Source organism: Puntigrus tetrazona, chromosome 16 (genome assembly GCF_018831695.1).
Source record: "Puntigrus tetrazona isolate hp1 chromosome 16, ASM1883169v1, whole genome shotgun sequence".
NCBI classification, from domain to species: domain Eukaryota; kingdom Metazoa; phylum Chordata; class Actinopteri; order Cypriniformes; family Cyprinidae; genus Puntigrus; species Puntigrus tetrazona.
In genome coordinates this window covers 24,316,896-24,344,220 of record NC_056714.1, presented here as the reverse complement: position 1 = coordinate 24,344,220, position 27,325 = coordinate 24,316,896, and the positions used below count along the sequence as shown (strand labels likewise).

General features: G+C 37.1%; 1 protein-coding gene across 1 annotated transcript; it reads left to right on the top strand.

Annotated features, from left to right (window-relative positions):
- The first annotated feature begins 4,432 nt into the window (after positions 1-4,432).
- Positions 4,433-26,739, top strand: phactr4b (phosphatase and actin regulator 4b). The gene is given in 19 exon segments (XM_043261588.1): positions 4,433-4,661; positions 12,783-12,953; positions 13,381-13,461; positions 15,994-16,148; positions 16,150-16,444; positions 17,170-17,523; positions 17,526-17,573; positions 20,262-20,291; positions 20,294-20,337; positions 20,339-20,393; positions 21,530-21,992; positions 21,994-22,038; positions 22,888-23,183; positions 23,712-23,892; positions 24,581-24,636; positions 25,083-25,144; positions 25,296-25,433; positions 25,620-25,696; positions 25,804-26,739. Coding segments are annotated over 19 exon segments (2,622 nt in total). The 5' UTR covers positions 4,433-4,606; the 3' UTR covers positions 25,820-26,739.
- Positions 26,740-27,325: the final 586 nt, after the last annotated feature.

Genomic DNA, 27,325 nt, shown 5'->3' with positions numbered 1-27,325 from the left:
GTGTAGGGACCACCAAATCTCAAAGATAACACTTAAAGTGAAATAACAAGCATCGTTCAAGCAAATGAAGGAGTCTGGGAGCGAAGCTTTCAAGGACGATGAGGGTACTTGAGGATAACGCACTTTACTGTTTGCTCTCATGAACCTGAATTTCAGAAGATGTTTGGCCACTAAGCTGACTTCTAATCAAGTGAGTTTTACATTTTCCTTTACGTTACAGGAAACCCTGGAGATGAGCGACTGCACCCTGTCTGCTGCTCTGAACACTTGATTATAGACGAACCGAAGCACCACAGACGACCAACCCTTTACAACGCCAATGACCTTCACCATTGTATGTTTGTCCATTCATTCTGAATAGATTCTGATTTGAAGCTCCCATTGGTAATTCATGAGAGACGCGTGTGTCCTTTTATGCAAGGTTACACATTGTTTAATTTGATTATTTTTACCTTTTTTATTATTATCATTATTATTATTCATTAATAAACCATTAACTATGACTTTTCCTCAAACTCCTAATTTGCTGCTCACTAATAGTTAGTCGGGTAGTTGTTAAGTTTCTACGATTTGGGTAGAATAAGTACCAAGTAAAACAAAATAAGAACAACAAAATAGTACATAAACAGTACAGGAAGTGTGTGTGTGTGTATTACACATACACACACACACACACACACACACAACCCATCAAATAATATGTAAGCAGTTGTACTAAAAATAGGTGTTACCTATTTTGTTTGTGTGTGTTTAATATAATTTCTTGGTCACTTAAATATTTATTTCTGACAGAGGAAAGGGAATTAAAATCACGTTATGCTTACGGAAACTCCTTACCTGTGGTAAATTGACTGTAATACTAATGCACAGCCTTTTATAATTTTAATGCCATGTCATCTGTCTGTAATAATTAGTAATGAGTGGTTCTGTAAATTAATGGGCTGCTAATTTAATTATCTGTTTGTTTTGCCTTAATTACAGGATCCATTTATCGTTGAGTCTCAGATTCTGTAATGGAAAATCGAGGTGAGTATTTATTGCAATACCTTGTTTTGATGCTAATGATGCTGGATAATTGAGAATTAACGTTCCATTTGTAGACACCTTTGATTTAAGCTCAAGAAACCAAAGTGTGATCTTCACTTAACATGGTACGTCTTTTGGTGCACTTTGTCAAAATCACAATTATTACACAACGGGATGCAGCAGCCATTGCAGGCAAACATGTTATTTGTCAGTGGGTGCAGTGTAATGAGGAACAACTACATTTGATTTAAATGGGATTCTTGCAGAAGTAATTGTTTGAAGCTTCCTGTTGGCCAACAAAACACTGGTGAAGAGCTCTGTGTCGTTCTGTTAGGTAGGTCATGAAGGCAGTTCCTTGAGCCGATCTGTGGAGCTTGATTTCCAGGTCATTTCAGGTTCTGGGTCTAGGCAGAAGCAACGAGCTGATTCTCTTCTCTCTGTTCTCTCGTTCTATCTCTTTGGAAAGACGCCCAGTGTAGGTGCTGTAACTGGGACAGAGAGAAGCGGGGCTTCAGTTATTTCTTTTTTTTCCTAGTGTAGATGCATGTGTGTTCTCACTGTGGTCGTGAACTTGGAACGTTTGCAAAGTTATCAGATTTTGGAATGACTTGTGTTGCGAGATGACTAGGTCAGAGTTGCTTTTGTGATTGTGATCTATCCAACTTAGATGTACAAATTTTATGTAACATGCCGGAACCATGTAGCACAAATCTATTTTTTGCTCTGCCCTCTTCCTTTGCTTGCCTTATTGCTTTTGTTTGTTTCATGGAGTTGTATCATTGCAGTATTTCCCTCTTGCTCTTTCTGTATCTGTTTCCCTAACTTTGGGGATTTCATAGCTCATTCACCACAGAAAAAAATAATTGTTTGTTCTTGTTTTTTTTTGTTACTTCATCAGCCTTAAACATTAATTTTTTTGGTTCAAATAATTTAAAAGATGCATTCAGCTAAAGATTATTACAGCATAAGCCAATTTTATTCTAATGCTCTGTTTTGCATAATTTTCCCATTTAGAAACTAGGGTTCCATTAACTACTTCTGATCACGGATCACATGAATTTTCATTTCTAAATTACAATTTAGAATAACTTTGTCTAGTTTAATATATATTAAAATGTATTACTGATGAGATGTTGACGCTGAATTTTCAGCAACTGTTGGTTAGTCAATTCATTAGAAATCATTCTAAAGAAACCACTCTTATTTAAATAATGTTAAAACGTTGCAATGGTTCATTTTTTTGCAGAAACTCTGATGTGTATATATATATTTTTCAAGGGTCTTTACTGAACAGAATGTTTAAAAGAACAGCATTTATTTAAAATTGATTTTTTTTAATTTGCTGACATTAATCATCATTTATCCTAATTAACTATTAACAATTACCCTCAAGACAAAATAGGTTTAAGAAAAATAAGGACCAAACAACATTGCACCCATTCAGGGTGAGTATATGATAATTGTAAGTTTTGGGTAAACCATTGTGAACCACATTATATACTATAAAAAGAATAACCAATGTGCTGCTGATATTATTCAGTCGACAGTTGAAGTTTTAAATTTTTAATCTTGGAGACTAATCCTTAGTCTATGAATTATTAAACAAGGCTGGCATGAGAACAAATAAATATTGTTCAAAGAAATTGTAAGACGCAGATATTGGTTTTCCAAAACGTGTGTATTTAGCTTAAATTATTTTTCCTAAACTGTGGGTGAAGTCACCTGAATATATACACCAGAAGGATCTGGTCCTGACAAAAGAAAGCTTGGATATACACATCAGTGTAATTCAGGGTTTGGTAGAGAATCACTTTGTTATACCCTGTGGAATGAGAAGTTGTGTCAGGCTGTAGGAAATGGGATTAGGAGTGTGATCTGCTGTAGTCAAGTTACACAGCTACACACTTCCACATTCCCGTTCTCTGCTAATGTACTCTGCTGGATAAAATTGCATTCTTGGGATTCCTGTGGATGAAGATTTGCTTAAGTGCAGAGGGCAGGAGTCCAGAGTGTATACTAATAGATTGAATTTTAAGTAAAGCAGAAGGTTTGTTTAAGGCAAATACCAACATTCAGTTTAAATCCTAAAAACATTTCAAACAAAAATAAATTGTCATTGTTTACTCACCCTCCAAGCCCGTTGATTTTTTTTCTTTGGCAAAACAAAAAAGAGAAATGTTGAAGACTTGCTCCTTGGGGGTGGAGCTTTTAAGCTTCTCAAGGGACACAGTATCATAATAGTTCTTCATGTAACTTGTACACGGTATTCTAAAGTTTATATTTGCTTTTTAAATGTTTGGGCGCAGCTTCAAGTAAGATTTTTTTATGCAATAAAAGTACAAGTAATGCAGTAAACTTTTAGAATGTTACAAAAATTAAATTTCAAAAACTTTGTATTTGTGAAAGAAATCTAAAGGGGGAAGAAAAAGGTACGAGCATTTCCATGAAAATGTTAAGCAACACTGTTGTTTTCAACATCAATAATAAAAAATGTTTCTTGAACACTAATTAGCATAGCAAGGGTCCTCAAACACTGCAAAAAAGTTACATTTTAATATATAATAAAATAGAAAATACATTTTATATTGTAATATTTGCATTGTATATGATCAAGTAAATGCATTATCATAAACATTTGAATGCTAATTGTTTTTTATATATCGTAAACTAACAACAAATGGATAGTTCACCAAACTCTTTTTTTTTTTTTTTTTTTTTTTTACCATTTATTATCATTAACAACTTTGGTAAGAATAAAAGGCTTTTTTCAAAAAGATTTTATTCTTTACTAACATAAAACGGTAGTATTTCATATTTTACTAATAATCTTCTCTTCTAGTGGGCTGTTAATTGTTATAATTAGTTCATTGAGTTGAGGACCGGATCGGTATAAATCAGCAGTTAACCAGTCATCAATGGATTAATCGAAATTACTTTTCGATCACAAATGGGACTTTTTTTGCCACTCATCTTAATTCACTTTCATTACATTTTAAAAAGAGTGTCCAGTATATTTTGTTCTCCATAACCACAAAGTCAAATGTCCTCTGAGCTGATACCATCTCTCCCTTCGCTGGCAGAACTTCCCTTTAATCCCTTGCTCTTTTTTTCCTTTGCTTTTCATTATCAAACGCAAGCCCGCAGAGACACACACACACACACATTCTCTCTCACTCACTTTGCACTTTGACCTCTGCTTTAAGGAATGATAGGCATCCGTCTGCGTCCATGCTGATCTACTTCGCAAGCTGGTTTATAAAGTAGAGGGAGAGAAAGTGCTATGGAGGGAGGGTCCCATGTGAGAGAGGGAGAGGGGGTGGAGAGAGTTGCAGAAGGAGGAGTGGAGGAAAAAAAAAAGGCTGTTGGCATGAGATCCACTCAAAGAAGAGGGAGAGAGGAGTTTGGGAACATTGGCTTGGAAAGTGGAAGGAAGCATGAGATCGACGCTAGGTGACAGGAAAGGGTTTCTTTGAAGCCGAGAGGAAAAGCGGAAGGTTTAGGAGAACCTGGATTGCTGCTGCTGTCCACTGGGGTGCACCTGGGCAGGAGCTGCAAACGGAGGCCCTTTGGGGGCTGGAGCATGGGACAGACGTTCCCTCTAGAGACTGCACCTCAAAACTCCTGCGCACACTTGGGTGAGTCAAGAAAAAGGCCTATGGATGTAGCATTTTAAAGCATCGAAGGCACACTTCAGGCATTAAGGTAGTTCCAAAAAATAGGCAAATTAATCCTGCTGCTGCATTGCATATAGGCTGTCCTTTTTGGACAATGCTATCCCAGAATGCACTACAAAAAGCTTGGTAAAAAAGCTAAACAAAAACAAACATTGCATAATGACCTTCCGGTATAATGTGTTCTTTGAAGTTTGCCAAGTAAATTTAAAATAATAGGTAAAATCATGAGATTAACACATTTTGGTAATTATAGTATTATTAAAATGTATTTGATGTACAATTTAACATAAATGCGTCCAGTCCATGTATGTACCGAATGTAGACAATGGCTAATTTTTTTATTTTTTTATTTTTTTAACTAAATGGAAATCTACTTTTTTTTTTTTTTTTACTGATTCGCAGTCAGACACTAACCGAGTGATCACAATGGTTAGGGAAGATTGTTAGAAAAAGTGATATCCAGACTCAGTTTGACTGAGTATGGCAGTCTCTGTGCAAAGCTTTGGGCTTCCAAGGAGGCTCAGAAACTCTCTTCGAAAGCAGATGCCAATGTAGGCAGCGAGCAGTGAGGCGGCTCGCTAGGTTTTAGAAGCGTTAATCTCAGCAAGCATTACCTCGGCTTGACTTCAACACAGCAGGAACTGGTTATGACTCAGCAGTGGGTCTGAACTGTGAGTGGAAGGAAACCAGACATGGAGACGAGCAAGAGAGAGCGGTGGGGGTCTTGGAGTATCTGTGCAGAGATTCTTAAGAATTTGTCTTTTTTGGTCCTCATTACTGAACTCGCATGATTTCATGTTGCGTGTGAAGTTACAGGAACTGTACCTTTTGTCAGCTGCTATTATTAACTGAGCTGACTGTCATCTGGAGGTTATTCTTTGCTCTTCCTGTGCAGCAGATCTTTGTTCGCTTTGTTTTAGAATGGTTACTTTACTCAATTTGCGAGGCAAAATATCCTTATTACAGTCATTTCAACACTTGAAAAACATGTTTGAAATCAAAACTGTTTGTCCATGTTTTTGTCACTATAGCGTCTTTGTTTTGTTTAAAGTGCTGTTGAGCCAGTCTCAGGATGTCTTTTATCTTGCTTTACATTGGGTCTTCAGCTGTCAACCTTCCTCTGTTTGTGGAGAAAAGCCTGAAGTCTGAATCCCAATGATCTTTGTACTGTTTCCTCAGTGCAGGGTGTGAAACGCCACCGATGGTGATGACAAACAAGGAGACAAAGCGCAGCTGACATTCAGTTAGTGCACAGAGGAAGCTATCAAGTCTTTACTGTTCCTCAGCCAAACAGCATGGCAAGGTTTCATGTCACAATACAGGCTTCTTTGTTCTCTCAGTGGACTCTGCTCACTGTTGCCTCTGCCTCTGTATTTGTTTGCAGTGGTTTTTCTTGCGGCAAAATGTCAATTCGCTGAAAGCATCTCAAACTTTATGTATATATCTCTCTAAATGTGCATCTTACTGTTTTGTCTATATAATACATTGCAAAAGAATGGTTTTTAAAAACAGTAAACCTTTCTCAAATTACTAGTTATATTTATACCAGTAAAGCAAAACTTAAATTCGAAAAAATAATATTTGTTGGCCATTTTTGAGACCTTTTTTTTTTTTTTTTTTTTTTTTATATTTTTTACTGTATACAAATAAATGCAGCCTCGCTGAGCAGAAGAGAATTCTTTTAAAATATTAATGATCCCAATTAATTTTTGTAAAATGCATGAAGATGTTAATGAGCAGCTGATGGTTTTAGCGCAGATTTGTACTTTGAACCCTGACTAACAAGCAGATACACCGAGCGCTGTGCATCGCTGTTTGAATTGGCGTCGTGCATATATTAGAAAACATAACAGTCATTTTTGAGAATTCGATCATCACACATTAACCAGCAACAGCCACCCTTCCTTTTTTTTTTATCGGAGACATGATGCAGTTCTAAATGGTCTCTCGCTCTGTGCTTGTAATGAGTGTAGCATCTTTCTCAGACACTTTTAAATGCCTTCACACTGCCGACATGTTTATGCAACTATATTTGCTCACATGTCATTGATCGACATAATTTAATTTATTTTATATATGTATATATATATATATATATATATATATATATATATATATATATATGTATATGTATATATGTATATGTGTATATATGTATATGTGTATGTATATATATATATATGTATATGTATATGTATATGTGTGTATATATGTATATGTGTGTATATATGTATATGTATGTTTGTGTATATGCATGTATGTATACAGCATATGTATATGTGTGTATATATCTATAGGTGTACACGTTTATATATTATATGATATTTATTCATTAGCTGTTTATTACAGCTTACACAGTAAAATATTTTTTAAATATGCATATTAAAATATTAAATGCATATAAATATTAAATTATAAAATGCATACAAGTTTTTAACAATATAATTATATTTATATATTATTTAAAAATTATTTTATTAAATGTATTCATGTTTATTTTTTATTAGCTCTTTGACAGTAAACGTGACAAATTAGCGGTTTGCACAGTAAAACCTTCTTTAAAATGTAAGGTATGTTCTATTTATGCCCTATATATTACCTCACGCCCTAACTCACCACCATGCACTACACCACAACAATGCATGTTTTGTTTTCTTTGGCTGTTGTATTATGTCCCATGCGATATTTTGAGCATTTCGTCTCAGGTGTTACTTTTTTAATATACCGTTTCAAGTTTAAAATAGTCCAGGTTTTACTACAACTGCAATCTGCTCCTTTCTTGAGCTGCGTTTGTGTTTTTGAAGTGGTTCGCTGTGTTTGTTTCTTCTGTAAAAGCCCCTTAACTATCACATCTGATGTTCTTACATTCGATGAGTAAAGTATTGATTCGAGCAGCCCATCGACCAGCCGATTTGGTGTATGTTTGTTATAATATATCCTTTATTGCTCATTTGAAGTGGAGATATAAGAAGAACTGCATGTTAAATTAGTCAGTAAAACAAGACTGTCTGGAATGAGAGTCTGTAGTTATTTGTGCATATACAGCAATGCATAAGGGGGTGGTGTGTAGCGGCAGGGCAGTGATTGACTCTTCATGGTTTCTCCCTGCGGAGACAGACTGTTACATAATGAAACAAGCTGCTCCAGGCTGAATGCCGGCCTTATTTCCGACAACACAACTGCCTACACACTCCTCCTCTCATCTGCTTAGCATATACACCTCAAGCCTATGGCTCCGGAGTTGCAAGTACAAATGCACGTGTCCACTCATGTTCGGGCATGTTTTCAAAGTCGACTAGTTGGTGGGTTACATGAATGACAAGTCAACTAATCTGTAATTTTACATTTTACGTAAGATGTGTTAAAAATGCTTTTTGGTGGGAGACAGAATGCAGAGGACTTTGCAGGAACAGCATGAGACGCTTTTTGGAAGACAATTGGATTTTGTTTTGCTCTGATGTGGTGAGGCTGTGTAAAATGGTTTTGAGTTCTTGCTGTTCTGCTTAAGTGCTCGACTGTTTCAGTCTGGTTAGGTAATGTAGCTGAGAGGTCCTTCAGATCACTTGGCCAACAGAGGGTAAGCCGAACTCATTATAACAGAATAAGCAGTCAGTGCCACATCCTTTGAGAAACAGTTAAACATCTTTTGAGAGTATTGGGATCATTCTGTGGGAAGAACTGGAGTGTGTCCAGAATTAGCTTTATTTGGTGTGTTATAGAGCTACTTCATGCGCGATCCATACCTCTATACAGTATGACTGGACCTGTTTTTAGATATTAACACGTCTCAAGAAAAAGTAATTATTGCCTCTATTTCAATGTTGTGATTTGCTATTTTGTTTTGATTTTATTTAACTTTATTTCTCACAAGATATTGTTCCACAAAACTCTGCAAGAAGTATTTGTCTGGGTCAGCATATTAAATGATTTAATATTCTAATTGACTACCGCAGTACTAAATTGTTTTAAAATGTATTAAAATAAGGAAAGTTCTTTTGAAATTGAAATATTTCACAGTATTCCTGTTTCACTTTTTATTAAATAAATGCAGCTTTTATGAGCCGAAGACAAAAAACATAAAAAAAAGAGAGATCATTAGCCTCCAAATTTTCAAAGATAGTTTAAATAAAAATATTGATGCGATATCCATACATGATTGTGTCAGCAATCTGTTTACTTACAAAATATAAAGTAAGCAGTTCTGTTTAACAAGGACTTGACATACATTCATTGATATTTAGTTGTTTGTTTTATCTGCTGTTGTCGGTTTTCCCGTTTCACGCTGCGGTGAATAGGAGGGGGTCGTTTTTGGTTCTCTTCCTCCTCTCTCTCCCTGCTTCAGGATCAGGGTGGAGTGCCGTTTCCTCCCTCTGTTTCCCAGGCCTCGCCCCCCTGTTTTCCAAGGCAATCTGAATCTCTCCCTGCCACTAATGCACAGCCTTTCGTTCTTTAAACACCTCACTCCCGGCACTCTAAGTGACATCTTTAGCTCCGTGGCGTATTATTTGGAGCCCTGTCTTCCGGATCCGTTTCCTACTAGTTCACTTATCTCACTGCTATTAGTGATGTCTGATCCATTAAGGGCTAATATCTTGACTCAAGCTCAAGTTTAATGCAGCTGGATGGTCTCTGAGTAACACATTGGTCTCTTTTCTCACCGAACTCAGTGGATGTGCGTCATTCACTGATTGTCTTTCCAAAGGCTGGGACTCCTCTCCGGCTGTGCTTTTAGGACCTGATTATGGATGTGTGGTCGACTGCTGGTGTTTCTTAGCTGTCTGTGGGTGCAGCTCTTATTTTCGGATGGCGGCGTTTCTCTTTGTGAGACATTCTGGCTTTTACACTTCTTATGTAACTGGGAGTCCTCACACTTTTGGGAGTTGTGACACTGCCTGTTCCTCAGACTCAATCTTCCATCTGAACCGTTGGATGTATGGTTGGTTTTGAGTCGTATTGTGTTTTAGGACTGTCGCTTTTCTGTTCGTGCTCCTACTTCAATATTTTCCCCTCACGTTCGCCTTGATTTGGAAACGCCAAACAGGAAAGGAAGTGGACGCTTGTATGGCTTGCTGCTTTCAAACAAGTTGCTATGGCAGCTGGAGTCCAGGTAGACCGATGCTTTCACACACTAAAATGTAGTAATGGGGATACTGTATTAATGTTTAAATAATTAAGGAGCAATTTGGACCTGTTTGTTGAGCTTCATGAGGCTTTATGTTGCCTGTTTTGCTTTCTGTTGATTTGTGGGTTGCAGGTGTTGGTTGCTCATATTTACTTATCTTACGCACAGCATAGTAGGTCTCTAGGGGCATTCTGTTTTTACTGAGCTTTGTTAAAATGCCTTTCATTTTTATGTTAGTGAGAAGTATTAAGCAGTATAAAGGTAGTGATCTAGCAAATATTTGAATGTCAGCTGCACTGTGCCATAGAGTACAGTAAAGCCCTTTACAAATGAAGGTTACTAAATTTGGCATTTTGTAGATTAGGAATGGATCAGTATGGTTATAGGCATCTAACAACCACCTAATGAGTTATTTATTTTCATCCATGGCTATTTAGAATGCCATGTTTTATAGAAAAAAAAATACTAAAAGAAAAATAGCCAACAGGGTTTCCATTGCTGATCCTGGAAATATCAGGAAATTGTCTGAAAAGGGCATTAAAAATATACGTTTTATAAATATAAATTAATATCACACTTTCTGTAGTAGATAACGTGCTAAATAATATACTCTAAAAAATCTTAAAAGGTTTTATTGTCACTGTTGTTCAATCTAATCCATCCTTATCCTGAGTAAAACATTATTTTATTAAAGGATTAGTTCACTTCCAAAATATTTTTTCACATGTCATCCATGTTCATTTCTTTGTTTCTTAAGTTATAAAGAAATTAAAATTTTGAGGAAAGCCTTCCTGTTTTAGTGCAGCTTCAAAGGGCTCTACATGAGGGAATAAGGATCATATCTATCAAAACGATCTGTAGGGTACGGCAGGGTGATTTAGTTTTTTGCCCTACCCTACCTTTTTTTAACCAAAGTACACAAAATTCACTTAAGTATTTCAATACAGACTCATGTCACATTCCTGAAAATTTGTAAATACTGGGTTAAATTCTAAGTAATTTGTGCATAAAATGGACCTTTCCAAACGTTTCGTAAATGTCCGATTTGAGAGTTAAACATGTATGTTAATTAATTCCATCTTCACATTTTCTAGAAAAATTTTAAATATAATACTACTTAATATAAAAATAACCACTAACCAGGAATATTAACTTCTATACTTGTTCAATTGTTGTGCAAGTAGGATGATTGGTCACTATAGTCTTTGTCCCGCCTCTCCTCCATCGAGTAATCGATGGGCTATGTATTGATGCTCGAAAAACCATCTGCAATGGCTTTGCGGTGAGACAGCTACACGATGACATCATATAATTAAAAAAGACACTTGACAAAAAACATGTCAAATTTCTAAAGTTTTAGAAGGAAATGGTCAAAGAGAACGTAACTACTTGAATATTGCACTGACAAATAAATCTTCCAGTAAATAAAACTGGCTAAGTCTATAGTTTTATAGACTGCACAACAGTATTATATTATTTTTCAATAAATTTTTAAATTCTTATTTTGAATTATTGTCTCTGGATTAGCAGAATACTCTTGTAATAAAGTAGCAGTGATTAGAACATATTTTAATTTATAAATTCTGCCTAAAAAGATGTGATCTAATCCTGTTTACATAAAATAAGCAGGCTCAAGCTTACGGATCTGATGCTATGGCAGCAATCACAGGATGAGCTTCAAAGGACCAACCAAGATCAAGAGAAATCGTCAACAATCAAATCCAGCTAACAGAGTTAGTGACGTATAAAAAATGGGTCTCAGATGTACATTTTTCATACCAACTAACATTTTGAAAACACTTTCACTTTCATGAATTCGCAAATTTACATCAGAACCGCTTTGCAAACGATTTACACTAAAATTCATTCTCCTCATGTTTCATGAATAAGGCCCAGTGTTTCATAATTGTCACAGCCAAACATTTAAATATGGAATATTCTCCATTCTCCTGGGCAAATATTGTTTGGTAGTGTAGCTCGCTGTGCTTATGGCAGGCACAGCTTCTTCATCAGTGTATAAAAGAGAGTACAGTGAGGCCCAGCCAGCCCCATGAACCAGAATGTTCAAAGCTACGTTCAGCACCCACTTGATGGGCCAAAGATGTTAGATTGTGAGTCTCTTGGCAGTGCTGGACCTGATAGGAATGTGAGTGTGTAACGTGGGGAAGCAGTGGCCTCTGGCCAGCTCACCATGCTGAGATGTGATTGAGGTCCACAATGGGGATCCGCCTGTCTTGTCACGAGAGCCGCCAGAAAAACACTCTGCGTTGGGGTCTAAAACAATAGTGAGTCTAAGGATGCTCAGCAGTTTAGTATGTTTTGATATTGAGGTTGGAGAAGGGTTGTGGTATCAAGTATTTTGTGCATGAGAGCGTCTTTGGATTCAAGCCAGCGCACAGGACACAGCTGCATATATGGGACAGTATGTTTGTCGTGTTTGTGTGATGGAACAGTATTATAATTCATCCTGATGTGGCAAGCTATATATAATATGCTTTGCGTAAACTCTGTGCAACACACAGTTTGAGTTACTTAAACCATCTGACCCAAGGCTTCTCGGAAACCATTGATATGCCACGTATTTGACAGGTCAGGCATGTCTTGATTTTGCTAAGTTCTATGTGTTCCTGGGTCAACACATTTTTTTGACCCTGGAACAACATTTTTTTTATTTAAAAAAAAAAAAGTCATTTTGACCATATCTCTATACTTTAACCTAACTTTACCTATGAATTACGCCTACAATCAGAGGAAATGATATATTAATGACACTGAGAACCAAACACTGATTGTAATCCTAAACTTCACAAAAACTATAAACTGGTTCTTCAAAACTGATTGGTTAATCACAATGTTGTTCCAGGGTCAACAAAGATGTTGATTCAGGATCACGTCGAACTCTGCAAAATCAAGTTCTGCGACGGGTCTGTCAGGGGACTGATTATCTGTCTCTTCTCCAGATGATGAAGGTGATCACCAGCACAGCAGCACAGGGAGCGAAGGGGGAACGGCAGGGGACGGCACCCCTCCTCCCAAGCGCAAGGGCAAGTTCTCTACCCTGGGTAAGATCTTCAAACCCTGGAAGTGGAGGAAGAAGAAAAGCAGCGAGAAGTTTAAGGAAACTTCAGAAGGTCCTTTGTTCTTTTCTTTTCATGTTTGTGTTGGAAAAGAGCTTTCCTTTCCTTGCCTTTTTTTTCTTTAAGTCACAGCCTGATGCTTGTTAATGTTTTCTTTCCTTTGTTATTTATGTTTTCTCAGATGTTTTAAACAATGAAATGAATTTAAAATCACTTTACCCAGTAGTCGCAATTGGTTTTACTTAAAGATTTGGTATCTGAAATGTTGATCCAACGCAGTACTAAAAAGTTTAACAAAAGTAAACACAATTGTGCTTATAGAGTTTATTATTGATGTCCAAATGTTTTAAGTGCCTAGTTACTGAAAGGAAGTTATTCAAATTCAGAATTAGCCTGAATTAGGGTTTAAAAGCTTTAAGGTGACAAGCATGTGTCGTTGTGAGTTTCTTTTATATATGGTGTTTTTGTGGTGTTTTCACAGTTCTGGAAAGAAAGATGTCGATGAGGAGGCCAAGACAGGAACTGATCGAGCAGGGAGTGCTTAAGGAGCTTCCTGACAATGGTAGGAGAGAGAAGTGTGTGTCTGTGCTTTCTTAGCCATATTTGTACCATGATGTTTGTACCTAAAGCAAAACCTCTGTTTTATATATATATATATATATATATATATATATATATATATATATATATATATATATATATATATATATATATATATATATATATTTTTTTTTTTTTTTTTTTTTTAACAAAGTAAATAATGTGTGTGTGTTTTTGTGTGTGTTCTGCATTTTTACAAAATACAGAAAGTTTACTATTAGTGTTGGGTTACAGTATTTATAATTAGCTGTAAACAAAATCTGTGTGTTGTTGTGCGTACATGCCAAGAATATGGGTGTTTATTCAACTATGGGCACTTTTGTCAAAACTTTTTTGTCAAAACACTTTTATACAAAACAAAATTGGGTGAAAATTGGGAAGATGTTTTTTTTTGTTTTTTTTTTTGTTTTTCCCACACTCAAGAATTTTAAAAACATATTATAATAATTATCGCAACTATTTAAGACTTATTATGATCAAACCAAAATAAATATAAATTTATTGAATCATACACATGTCTGTCCTTTAGTTGTCATATTGTTTCAAAAAATTCAATAATGTTTATGCCTTTTATTTTGCAGTTAATCCGTAATGTTTGGTCAAATCATGCAGTTATACACACACATATAGTTTTTTCTTTTTTTTTAACCTACTTGTCGATTTTTGGTATTTAAAATTATAGCTACAGTACGAAATTTTCCAATTTGCCATTCGTTTCCCAAAATGTTATTTATGCCATAGAATGCATACAATTATCTGATCAGAAAATTTTATTGGATATTTGTTGGTTAAGGAAAATGATTCAAATTCTTTTCTTCCCTTTGAGAATTGTATATAACTGTAGGCAACTGTTATTAGATATTACGTAAATTAGTGATATAAACAGTCTTTTTCTGAAAGTCCAGGACCAAAAGCATCCACAGCTGATGAAACACCCAAATATGTGTATATCAGGCAGGGGGTTTTGCTACTTTAACTTTTGAGTGGTCTCACTGTATTTTTTACATTCCTGTCATTGTGGTCTTTGAGGATGCTGGACATACCAACAGAAAAATAACTCAGGGCCTCAGAAGGAAAATAAACACTGAGAATGATTTCCCCCTCGTTTACAGATGTGTGGCATACATTACTGCTGAATCACAGTTCTGTGCCTCTGAGCTATTTTGACGCATGTGCCATACATTCATTTCAGCGCATCGTCTCTCTTCCCAGCAGAGAGACACAGACAGCTCAGCGAGGTTGTATATCATCTCGGGCCCTGTTAATGTGATAGCAGTCAGGGGAGCCGAGACAAATTCGGCGGTTTTCGAGCCAGATGAAGGGTGGAAATTTCAATTTGATACCTTTTTTTTTGACTCTTCATATTTTGGGAAGGAAATGACATGCAGTTTTTCTTAAGACAAGAAAGTGGAGCAAATTGTGCCCTGCAGCAAAAAGCTTTGAAAGTCATGCGCTGTGAACCGGCTGCTTTAGAGCCCTATTTATTTGAGAGCTGCTCGTGTAACCTCTGAGAGATGCGCGAGGAGACGCAACCTGTACTTCGGAGCTAATCAGAGCTACAGGCTTGTGTCGAACTTCAGAAGCAAACCACGTTAGTCTGTAACCCGATTTGAAAGGATTTTGCAAACCCGATCTCTGTTAGAAAAAAAAGGCATATGCTTTTGAATTTTTGAGGGGCTGTTGATTCAGAGAAAAATAAATATTTGTTTAGTGAATGCAGTACTTAAAAGGTGAAGCGTGTCGTTTCTGTCGGTGCACTTCCTGTGTTATTTTCTGTACATTCACAGTACGTTTCAAATCCCTTTAATGCCTGTAGAAAATGGTTGCTACATAGTAAAAAATAATAATGATACACAGTTTCATTTAAAGTAATGTAAATTCAAAGCTTTATTTTCACCATAGATGTTTAGGCTGTAAGGTAGTTTAGGTATTGCATAGGGTTGGGGATCAAGAATATGGTCATGCAGAATGTATGCTTTCTAATTACTAATAAACAATATGTTAATAATAGGTATGCTAATAAGCAAGTTAGTGAGAATTGATCACTGTGCTAAAATGTTACTCTTTGCCTTTACATTTGACACATTGAAATTGGTCATGGGACATACAATCCAATGATATTTGTCATTATTGATGTCACATCTAGTGTGACATCTTGACACACGTAAATGAGATTGCAGACACACTGCAGAAGAGAAAATGATGGTATTTTCAAGTCTTTTCTGATGCAAAGTTATTATGTTATTTCAGAAAATGTTAGATAATTTAGCACAAAAGTCACATGAGCTACTTTTTCTTGATATCCTTGATAAACTATATAATATATCTATTCTATATATATATATATATATATATATATATATATATATATATGTATATATATATATATATATATGTATATATATATATATATATGTGTTTATATATCAATGCATTTAAAACATGTTTATGTTTTTAAAAACCTGTGTATGTAAATTCTCCCATTTGTTTTCAGAACTAGGTGAGGCCCATGGCCACAAGACACCTTATGTGAAGAATGGTCACACTCTGCCTGTAGGAATTGGTGGAGGTCTGGGGCTAGAGCAGATACACTCGCCCTCTGAATCTGAATTTAGAGTCAACCCTGTCTGGCTTCCAGAGCCCGATGATCAAGAGAGGTCGTGGCCCTTCTGATGGGGATCATCATGGAGCACTGGGCCCTCGGGCCTCCAATCAGGATGAAGGCAGGAGAAGTGGTTGGTCTGTTGGGACGGAGGACTGGAAATCTAATCTGGCCTGGCAGGGAGATGATATCAGACATGGTGGAAGGCTACATGTTGAAATGGACAAGAGGCCTGGGCTAATGAAAGCCCCCTCTGAGGATGGGCGCAGGACTCGTCCCGAGCCGGACTGGAAGCCAACGCTTCCTCGCCACTCGTCTGTCGAAGAGGGAAGGGGAAGACAAGGTTTGTAGGATCAATTCTAATCATTTTTCTCTAGTTCCCTTTCTACCTTCCTCTTCTTTGTTCTCCACTCTTCCGCCATCACTTCCTCACCTTCTGTTGGGCCAACTGGAGTGAGACGAGTGTCTGTGTTCCCATGGGTTCTGCTCCAGCTAAGGTTCTTATTTAGGAACTGAGCACAGTTAAGCTGAATTCTCTTGTTCTTTCCTAATTAATAACAGGCACCTCAATCCTCATCAAAGTGAACATTATCATTTAGTCCTTTGGAGACAGATTTGGCCCTCCACTAGGAGTGATGATACAGTTTTCATTTAAATTATTCAGTCACTATTCAAATGTTACTCTGTTATGTTATATATTCAACATCCATTTTGACATTTTGAAATACCTTACTTTTTTTAAATGTAATTTTCAATCAAATTGTAACACTTAAAAATGATTAACATAATGAGACAAAAGAGACAGTATGAATCTACTTCGAAAAATAATCAGTGTGTTTTTTTTTTTAATGTCATGTTTTTATTAGTAGTATCTCTCATGTTGTGTGTATAACACATTGTTAATATACTTTTATGGTATTTATTCCTATTTCTAATTAGCTTGAAATATATAAATAAATACCAATCTAGTTAAACATAACACTACTTTCAGATCAGTTGTTATGTGGCTCAAACTAAGCATAATAAACATTTTAAATTGATTGAGTTTATGAATATATTTCCTTACAGAGTCTGACAGCAGTCAGTACGTTCCTAACTCGGAGATTCTGAGGGACACACTGCGAGAACCTCTGCCTCCGAAGCAGTCCATCATGCCGCCCAAATGGCTGATGACATCCACCCCGGAACCTGGTGCTGACAGCTTGCCCCGCACCCCTGTCCACAACCCCGCAGCTGCTTTCTCCTCTTCCTCTGCCTCCTCCAACTCCTCCTCCTCATCAGCTGTCAGCGCAGCTGGAAAACCACTACGAAACGTATCCTCAGCTGGCGCCAACACACAGGCCTCCAGCAGCGCTCCCCTTACCACCTCTTCAGCACCATCCTCTATGGGCAATGTCCCAGCCCAGCCCACCAAACAACCCCCTCTCCTCCACCCAAACCGATCAACCGTAGCAACAACCCCGCAATGTTGGGTGAGTGGCCACAAATATGTCATACTAGATCTAACATGACCCCTATAAAAGTCAGTGAAATTACTAGACAATTAATTTGCTTCCTCGCGTGAGCTCACCGATATAATTGTGATATTTAATTCTCCCTTTCAAATAAAGAAGCACGGGCGTACTACTTTTTGACCGCTTACGAGATAATACTTAGATTTATGATGTTTATTTAAAGGATTTATATTCTAAAATATTTTAATGTATAAAAGATCTATAAGAAGATCCCTTTTCTAAACAGGAACGATAGATCAGCAGTGATAACATTTTGGTTGGTAATGAAAATTCTGTGCAACTGTTTTTAGGCAAACTGGTTCAAATGAGGAAATGAGTAAAATGCAGTGAGGGAAGTCTAAGCAGCTTAGAATTAAAAAATGAGATTACAGTAACATTCAGATGCTTTCACACCTCAGTTGTTAGATGCTGTGATGACTTATTTAGCAAAGAAATGGCAGAATTAATGATTTATGTCTGTTTGTAACCGTTTTAACTAATGAAATGAAATCAAACCTGCCGCTCTCGCTCACAGGCAAACACTACAGCATCGTGAAGAGACCACACTGATGCAGACTCCTTTGTCTGTTTTTCTTCAATATATTTTCGAAGCATTTCTGACGTGCAGTGGTGCCAAAAAAGAAACATGATTCGTAACGTTAATTGCATCATCCATAATCCATGTACATGTGCGTTATGTCATGAGAACTCAGCCATGTATTTAATACATTTCTGCTGTTCTCTGCTTGCTGAGCCAATTTTTTTCTGACCCTTAAGCTGATCAGCTTGATAATAGTCTTTGATTACGTAGATTCTGAGTTATTAGTAAAGACAATGTTTTCATTTATGCTGTAATCTTGGATTTGTCATTTGTCCCTGATTACGGCAGAAAAACAATAGGCGTGTTTGTTCCAATTGAATGGGAACTCTTTCTTATTTAGAAGAATTTGTCAATTTAAATGTGCTTATTAAATGAGAAGTGCTCTTTACAATCGCATGCAAAATTTCATCCTGCTGATATGAGTAGCTGATGTTGAATATAATTTATTAGTGCTTGATTTAAACTTAATTTAGGGTTTATATATTACAACTGTATAACACAACAGTGCAGCTGAATTGAAAATCAGCATGGCTGTGATTTTGTATGAAGGCAAAGATAAAATAATTTTGTCTTATTTATTTTTTTAGACCGAAGGATCTCACTTTGATGGTTTGAAACGTCTAACCATTGTGTCTCAAGCATTTAAATCTCCACACTGCCTCCTGCTGTCCATTTGGAAAGCAGTCAATGAGTGTGTCAGTCAGTGCTTCTGAAAAGCAGAGCTGTACATATCACTTGTGTTGTTTTAGTGCTTATAAACAATGTGCTGAGTCACAGTATGCTGGAACGGTCCAAGTCTTTTTGTGGAATTGCAGCCACCAGACTGTAGCTCTGCCGCATTATAAGAGAAGATATTGTACACAGGTCTCGCTGATACCATTTGTGTTAGAATCTATAACATGGCTGGTTGCACAGCGCTGTGGCATAAAATCTTTGTGTTATTACAGTTGTTAGCTCAACCTAACTTGTTGAAGATAGTGGTGTTGTTGACACATTTGGATCATCTGGGTATTTATATCTATGGCTTAAAGTGGTTGTTTATCTCGCATATTTGTTTAAAGTCAACATGAATCGCCTTTTGCAATCCATTTTACTTTCATCATGTGATTTACAAGTGAAACAGCCTTTTTAAAGGGGCTATGAACTGATTTTTTTTTGGGTTTTGATCATCAAGATCATCAACACCTGCTTCTACATCACAGCCCCTCCCACAGATTTGTGCACATACTAGGTAAATGACAAGACACCGAATGATAAAGATTGCTCGGAAGACAACAAAGATGCTGTGCAGTGACAAGTTGTGAAAAAAGTCTTTGCCTTGCATTCCTTCTGATCCCAGAATTAGGAAGATTAGTTTGAAAACTAAGCACTGCAGGATTTTCAAAATAATTGAAACTAAAAGACAATGCTGTGCCGAATATATTGGATCTGGCAGTTGCAGTTGCAGTACATATATATACATATATATATATATATATATATATATATATATATATATATATATATATATATATATATATATATATATATATATATATATATATATATATATAAATATTGATAACATAAGTGACCCTCAGAGAACAGCATCAAATAATAAATAGGCAGATATAAATGTTAATTAAAAAGAAAAGCTTGACAGATTTGTTAAATGTCTAAAATGTTGATTTAATGTTCAAAACAAACAGTTATTTGTTTTAGTCCGTTAGTTAAGTCATGACACATGCTATTTCCCAGTCCAAGTCTCTATTGGGAATATGATCTCTGCCATTTATGGGAACAATGAAGTCACAAAGTCACAAATAAAACAAGTGGATAACACTTGGCCTAAGACACCAAAACATTTTTTTGAAGACAGAGTTCATTTTGCGCTCGAGAAACCCTTTTTAAGACAATAATGGGTGTCAATTTAGATTTCACGTTGACTTTAAAAACCTTCTGTGTGTAGCTCCAACGTCTTTCACACTGGCGTGATGTATCCAGTCATTTAGAGGAATAAGCCGTCCCTGCTTTGTGAAGATATGTGTGTGTTTGACGCCAGGACTGTGTGTTCTTGTCCCCGCCAGCCTCCACCCTGCATGGGGGTGACGGCAGCGATTCCCCCTCTACTGGTCCTGTTGGAAGCGTGAGGGTGACCATGACGCTCTACCTGTCCCTGCCTGTCTACCTCTGCCGGCGGGCAGGAGGCATGCGCACAGGTAAACGTCGAGGCCGGGACTGTCGCCAAAGCTGCGTCCTTCATCTGCTGTCGTGCGCGCGCTAGCCTCATCTTTCTCACTCTCAGCAAAGCATGCCCTTAGCGCTCCACCTGAGCGCGGGACTAACGCACCTCCCTTTGCTGTTTCTGCTCTGCTCTTTCTCGCCGCTCACATTCTCAAGTGCAAAACTGCATGTTTCGGGCATTAAAGCTGTCACAAGCGTGCAGCGCGTTGGCACATTATTAACAGGTGTTTAAACGGCTAGAAGACCCCCTGTGGAATTGAGCCGATCTTAGCCACCGCTGCTGGAAATGCCCCATCATGCCAAAGCAGATGCTAGCATATGTTCGTATAAGTTACTCCAGGCAACAGTTGCTCCACGAGCAGCTGTGAGATTAGAGAACGAGGAATGAATCCAGTCCACCTCATCACACGCTGAAAGCCTGCGGGTTGCTTCGATGTAGGGCTGACATTCATGCATTTGGATTGTAGAGAGGTAGCTAGGCTATTACAAAGCATGTTTAGCTTAATTTATGCTTCCTTCACAGAAATAATGTTTGGCCGCTGCTGCACTTCATTATACTTACCATGTCTTTGGCAGTTATGTAGAACAAATCATCTCTAAGTCATGTGAAACAGGCTTCAAAGTGCAACGATTTAACAGTCACATGGCTTTTTGTCAACGAACTTGCTTGCTTAGAATGTGCTCTGTAAGAATGAGTTGGTCTTTGGTGACATTGGATGAGAGCCATTTGATTCTACTAATGTATCACTAATCTAAAGTTTCAAAACTTTGAATTGTCTGTTAGTGAAAAATGCAATTTCAGTCATTTATTCACATCTTCATGTCATTCCAAAGCTGTATTAAGTTGAAGAAATCTTTACTGGTTTTGTGAACTGCAATTTAACACATTTTATTGACAAGGTTCAAAAATAATGTATTTTGTATGAAAGAATGGAAGAAAAGCATACTGGTTTGGAAAGGCATAAAGGATAAATAAATGATGACAGAGATATAATTGTGCACTGTTCATTTGATTCTGTTGTGTATTTTTACATTAATTTTTCAATGTTTGAACATTTGTTACTTATATTTACAATATGTTGTTTTGTTTTTTGTGCATTATGTACTACAGCTGAACTCACACAAGGAGGTGTCAACCTAGTACCGGCCAAGCCCTCACCCCCTATGCCCCCAAAAAGAACCACGCCTGTCACCAAACGCAATGCAGAGGACTCCCCTCTGACCATTTCCTCCCTACCCTCCATCCTGTCAGAGGACATGAGGGCCAACATCCCCGGGGGTTACCAGCTGCCTCCTCCTCCCCCATCACCACCTCTCCCCACACACATTCCCCCTTCCCCACCACGGGCCCACACCCATCATCTCCTCCACCAACACTCCTATCCCTACCCCCTACCCCAGCCACTTCCTGTCCACTTTGACCCTCCCAGCCCTCCGGAGGAACCGCCAGCCCGTCAAGCTCCTGTTCCCTTACACATCATGATCCAGAGGGCGCTCAGTAGCCCAGGACCTGCTCTCCCACACCCAGATGGCTCCCAGCGTGCCCACTCACTTCTGTTTGAGACACCACCGAGTACCAGGGCAGCCGCCACTGGCAGTCACCATCCAGCCTCTCAAACTGTGAGTGAAGTCTGGGCACTTTCTCTACTTATTAATAGAGACGTCAATCAAAAAATGTAATTTAAAAAAATTAGGAAACCTATAAAAGGGGTCATTATTTTTCCTTGCGGTCCCCATAAATTTTTGTGCCAAAACATCACAAGTAGGGCTGCACAATTATGAAAAAACATAATTGTAATTATTCCTTAAAATGTTTTAGTTACTCACTGTTGATTACGATAATCACAATTTACATAGATGTTGTACCATTGCTTGAAGCAACCGCATGCCATATTTTCCAATGAAAATAAACAATCTAAAAACAACAAAAAAAAATTGTTTTTCTATAGTATAAAGCCTCAAATATGAACTATAACACTTTTCAATAAGTAAAATATACATATTATGCTGTACAAAAATTTCAACTGTGCAAAAAAACAAAAACCTAAAGATAAGTAAAAAAGAAAAGAACAAAACAATAAGTGAATAATTTTGAGCAATGAATTGCCGCTTTTAATGATTATGTAATTGTGACATTTGTATAGGCCACAATTTACTTTAAACAAAGGTATTTTTCATTCTTCATTTAAGGGGAAAATAGTTTGAAAAGGCTGAGCGACAGTGTAATTTTTTGACACCTATACGTTGATAAGTTTAGCCTGTTCTGATAAAAACAAAGGTTTGTTTAATGTACAAGTTACCTTTTAAATTTGCTTTGACAGAACAACAACAATAGCAGCAGCGGTGTAATATTTTTTAGAATTTATTTTGCATGTATTTGGTACTTGTTACCTTATATCTTCCTTATATCTCCTTTCATTTTTTTTCTTGCATATGGATACTGTATGAAATAGATTTTTATTTCTGCAGGGATGAAGATGACTACTCCGATGAAGAGGAGGAGGAAGAGGACGATGACGACGACGATGATGATGAACCACCACCTGATCACCTCCCATCCCCTCATTCCCAGCCAGAACTTGAGCCTCGCAGCGCAGAGGTGCCTGGTGGGGACCTGAGCGTCAGCATCATCCCTGAAGGAAGCAATAGCAGCGAGGAGGAGGAAGATGAGGAAGATCAACAGCCGGAGGAGAGCGACTCAGACGGGCCCGTGCTGTATAAGGACGATGAATCGGATGAAGATGAAGAGGACGACAGCCCACCAAGTATGTGAATATTTTTTATTACTATATATTGCATGTGCTGACTAATGCATTTATTAGATCAAAAATGCAATAAGAACGGTGTATTTCATATTACATAAAATATATTTAATACCTAAACCTAACATATTTTTCTTAAATAGATGGATGTCTTTGTTTTTATATATACAAAATAAATATACACGGTACACACTTATATTTTATGTAAACAAAAACCTTTATTTTGGAAGTGATTAATCATTTGACAGCACTAATAAAAAAAACATTACTATTGTGAAAATTAATAGAACTAATGTTGTCTTCAGTGCAAAAGAAAAATTCTCTAAACAGTTGTACTGCTTAATAATTTTTTGGAATTTATATATAAAGTTTGAAATAACATTTGCAGATTTTGTTTAAATACATTTGAAAGTGCCTTCTACTGTCTGTATTAATTTGACAGTGTTTTATTTTAGTATACTCAGACATCTGTCCATATAAAAGAGAGCCAGAACTTCTGACTGCATAAGTGTGTGTGTTTGCTCGCTGCAGGTGCTCTGGCCAGCAGGGTGAAGAGGAAGGACACGTTGGCGCTGAAGTTGAGCAGTCGGCCCTCTGCCCCAGACAGGCAGGCTCCTGAGAGGCAGGCCAAAGTGGAGCACACGGGTCTGTCGTGGCAGAGCAAGGAGCAGTGGGAGGCCATCCGCACACAGATTGGTACTGCACTCACACGGTAATAGCCCTCTCAATGCCCACGTAAATGCAAATTACACTGGAAAAAAACGGTTGTACTGAACGTGAACGCAGCTGTGAACACGGGCTGTAGGTTGATAGTGCAAGAAACAAGATGGACTAATTAAACTTACACTATATAAATAGTGCCTTTCACGCCGTAGGAATTATTTCAATAACCCAAACTAACTGTGGTACAAGCCACTTTTTGGCATGTTCGTACCACAGGAACTAGGAACGATTTTAGTTCCAGGAACTACGTTTGAAGGAACTAAATTAGCTCCTACGTCAGAGTAGGGTCTAAAATGGTTCCAGGAACTATCGGTGACGTAACTGTAAGCTGATTGGCTAAACACATACGAAAACACCCTCACCCTCCATGCTTTGAAAAACTTTGTATACATATTTTGTGTAAACATTTTATCAAACGGAGTTTACCCCGAAGACTTCGTCTAAGGCGTTTTCTGCTTCAATTACATGTAGCACTGCCAGTTGACTTTCCGTTCTTTCAATCGCTTTATGTATTTATGTCCACTATTGTGAAACCCACAAGACACAACAAAAACACATCTTTGATCACAACATCCTCCATCCTCCTGTTCTGCAACCCTTTTGGTACTGTTAACTCTGTATGTATGTATGTATGTATGTATGTAAATATTGTATAAAATTATTTTTTTTTTCTGTAGGCGATTGAGCCAGAGACCTACTGCTGAGGAGTTGGAGCAAAGAAACATTCTCCAGCGTAATTTGCCTCTTTATACTCACACCAGTTATTGTGTTGTGATTTAACTTTCTACTTCTGTTCTGTTCTCTTCCGTTCTGTTTTCCTCGTTTCATTAGTTACTCCTTTATCCCTGTTCTTTTTTTTCTCTGTGTTCACTGAAGGAGTGACTCTGACCCACATATATTTTACTCTCTGTCTCTATTGATTTCATATGCAGTCAGACATGACTGATATTTTCTGCTATATGAAGAGAAGTCTGTGCTGTTGTTTCTTTCAAATGAGCCTATGAGTTTTAGTTTGTAATATTTTCTCTGTAGTAGAAGTTAGCTTGAAAGTAATTCGCTTTCCACTTTTATTTTGTTATTTAATGCACTAATAGTTTATCGTACTCACATAATTTTCCTATGAAATTTGACTCTAAATCAACCTGATTGGTATTGATGTTATCTCTTATTTGTCTCCAGCCAAAAATGAAGCAGACAGACAAGCAGAGGTCAGGGAGATCAAGCGCAGACTCACCAGAAAGGTGCGATTCGGTTTGCTTGCATTGCATTTCACCTGGAATAAAATAATAGTTCATTTTATCAAGAATCGAGAATTCATCTAATAAGGTTGTAAGGAAATTGAATCATACTGTGACAGAATTTGTGATGTGCCTTTGTCCGTTTTCCTTTTAGTTGAGTCAACGACCGACTGTTGCCGAACTACAAGCTCGAAAAATATTACGTTTCCACGAGTACGTGGAGGTCACATGCGCTCAGGACTACGACCGCCGTGCTGACAAGCCATGGACCAAACTTACTCCCGCAGACAAGGTACAGCTACAAAATAAAATAGAAATCGCAACCACTCACACATTTGTGTCTATATAAAGATCTAGAGATTTTAGATCATTTTAGATTATAAATAGTCTCAAAAGGCATTGATTTCTTTTAAATATCTCGCTTATTGATCTATACCTGCTCTACACGGGATCAATCAACTCTGATCTGTTTGTTTAGGCTGCTATTCGTAAAGAGCTCAATGAGTTTAAGAGCTCCGAGATGGAAGTGCATGAGGAAAGCAGAATTTACACAAGGCAAGTGTTTCGTTACTTGCAACATATAAAAATACAGAAACTTCTTGTTTAAAGCAGCTAACCTTTTTTTTTTTTTTTTTTTTTTTTTTTTTTTTTTTAATTTTTAGATTCCATCGTCCTTAATGGCGTCTTTTAACTGGAAAATGAAGCACTTAGCCGGTGGATATTGGGAGGAAATGGCTGTTTCTTTGGTGAGGAGCCTCAGGGTGTCGGAGCTCCTTCAGACTGCTTTTACTATGAATGTACTTCTTCAGATGCACAGGAACGCCTGGAGCATTCAGAAACCAATCAAAACAAACAAAACAGACCGTTTCTCAGTCGTCCACCCACTGACGTGTGGGACGGGTGACCTCTGGGGGACAGATGCAGTATTTCTCCTGGACTTTAGGGGACCCATGTGCCAAGACAGAGAGACGATGAAGGACTTTAGAGGATTTTACTTGTGCCAATGGCAGATGTTCCTCTCTCTATACTCTCTGAATGGCCTTTTTTTCTGCTTTTACTTCGTATGATAAATGTTATTTCCTTTCAGGGAAGTGTAACAAAGTTAAAAATAGTAATAATAATGATGTGACAATAATAAATACAGTAATACTACAGTAAGTGTTAGTTACTGAGCATAGCGGGGCAGACAGAAGAACTGCAAGAGTAAGGCCTGAGCCTGAATGTTAATTGTGTATTTGTGTATGTTTGTATAGGCTGCTGTAATTTTTCTCTTAGTTTGACTCTTTGGAACGTTCATAATGTTAGAAACTTTAAGGCACAAGATTTTTTTAATTCATAACTTTGGCTTTGGCCCTCTTTATTCAAGACCGGGTTACAGATTCCCCTTACTTTGTGGTCTTCGCTGTTTGAGAGCAATAGAAGAAAATAGGATCAGATTTAGGTAGAATGTAAGCATTTCATATTTCACTATTGATCTGCAGCAAAACTGTGATCTATTTTGATCTCTCTTTTTTTTTTATCATATCGCCTTTTGTAAAAGTGAGGTCCAGCTAGTTCAGTTTTAAGAAGTGTCCAAGTCGTGTTTACAGAATATTTTATTTCTAAATAAAAAGGATTTCCTGATTATTTATTGCCCGTTTAAAAGGATTTAGTCTGGACACGCACTGATACAGCTCTAAAAATGAAGTTTTTGTGAAGCATTGTTGGCAGGGAGGTTATTATGCAGGAACTCTTCTTGATATTTTTTTTTTTCCTTTTTCAATTATTTTTCATTTATGTTGTTTTGTTTTTGGCCAGTAGAATAATAGGAATTGCTCTGCTGTACAGATCCATTCTGTAGATGAACCTGACTGTTTGTGTATATCTTGTCTTCCTTTTGTTTTGAAAAATATTTTAAATATATTGAAACTCATATAGGTTACTATTTTTTAAGCACAAAATTATTAGTGTATTATTCGACACTACAATGTAATGTAGCGTTGTATATTCTTGCTTTTAATTATGTGAACTTTTAGAAACTGACAGTAAATTTGCTGTTTAGATGTAAACACCACTAAATCTAAATTAAAATGCTTACCGATAATGTTTGTGTTGATCTCATTTTTCGTACAAATGCTTGGTTTCTTATTACATTGTGATCATTTTGTGCACACACGTTATTCTGGGTTATTCTTCATAAATAAA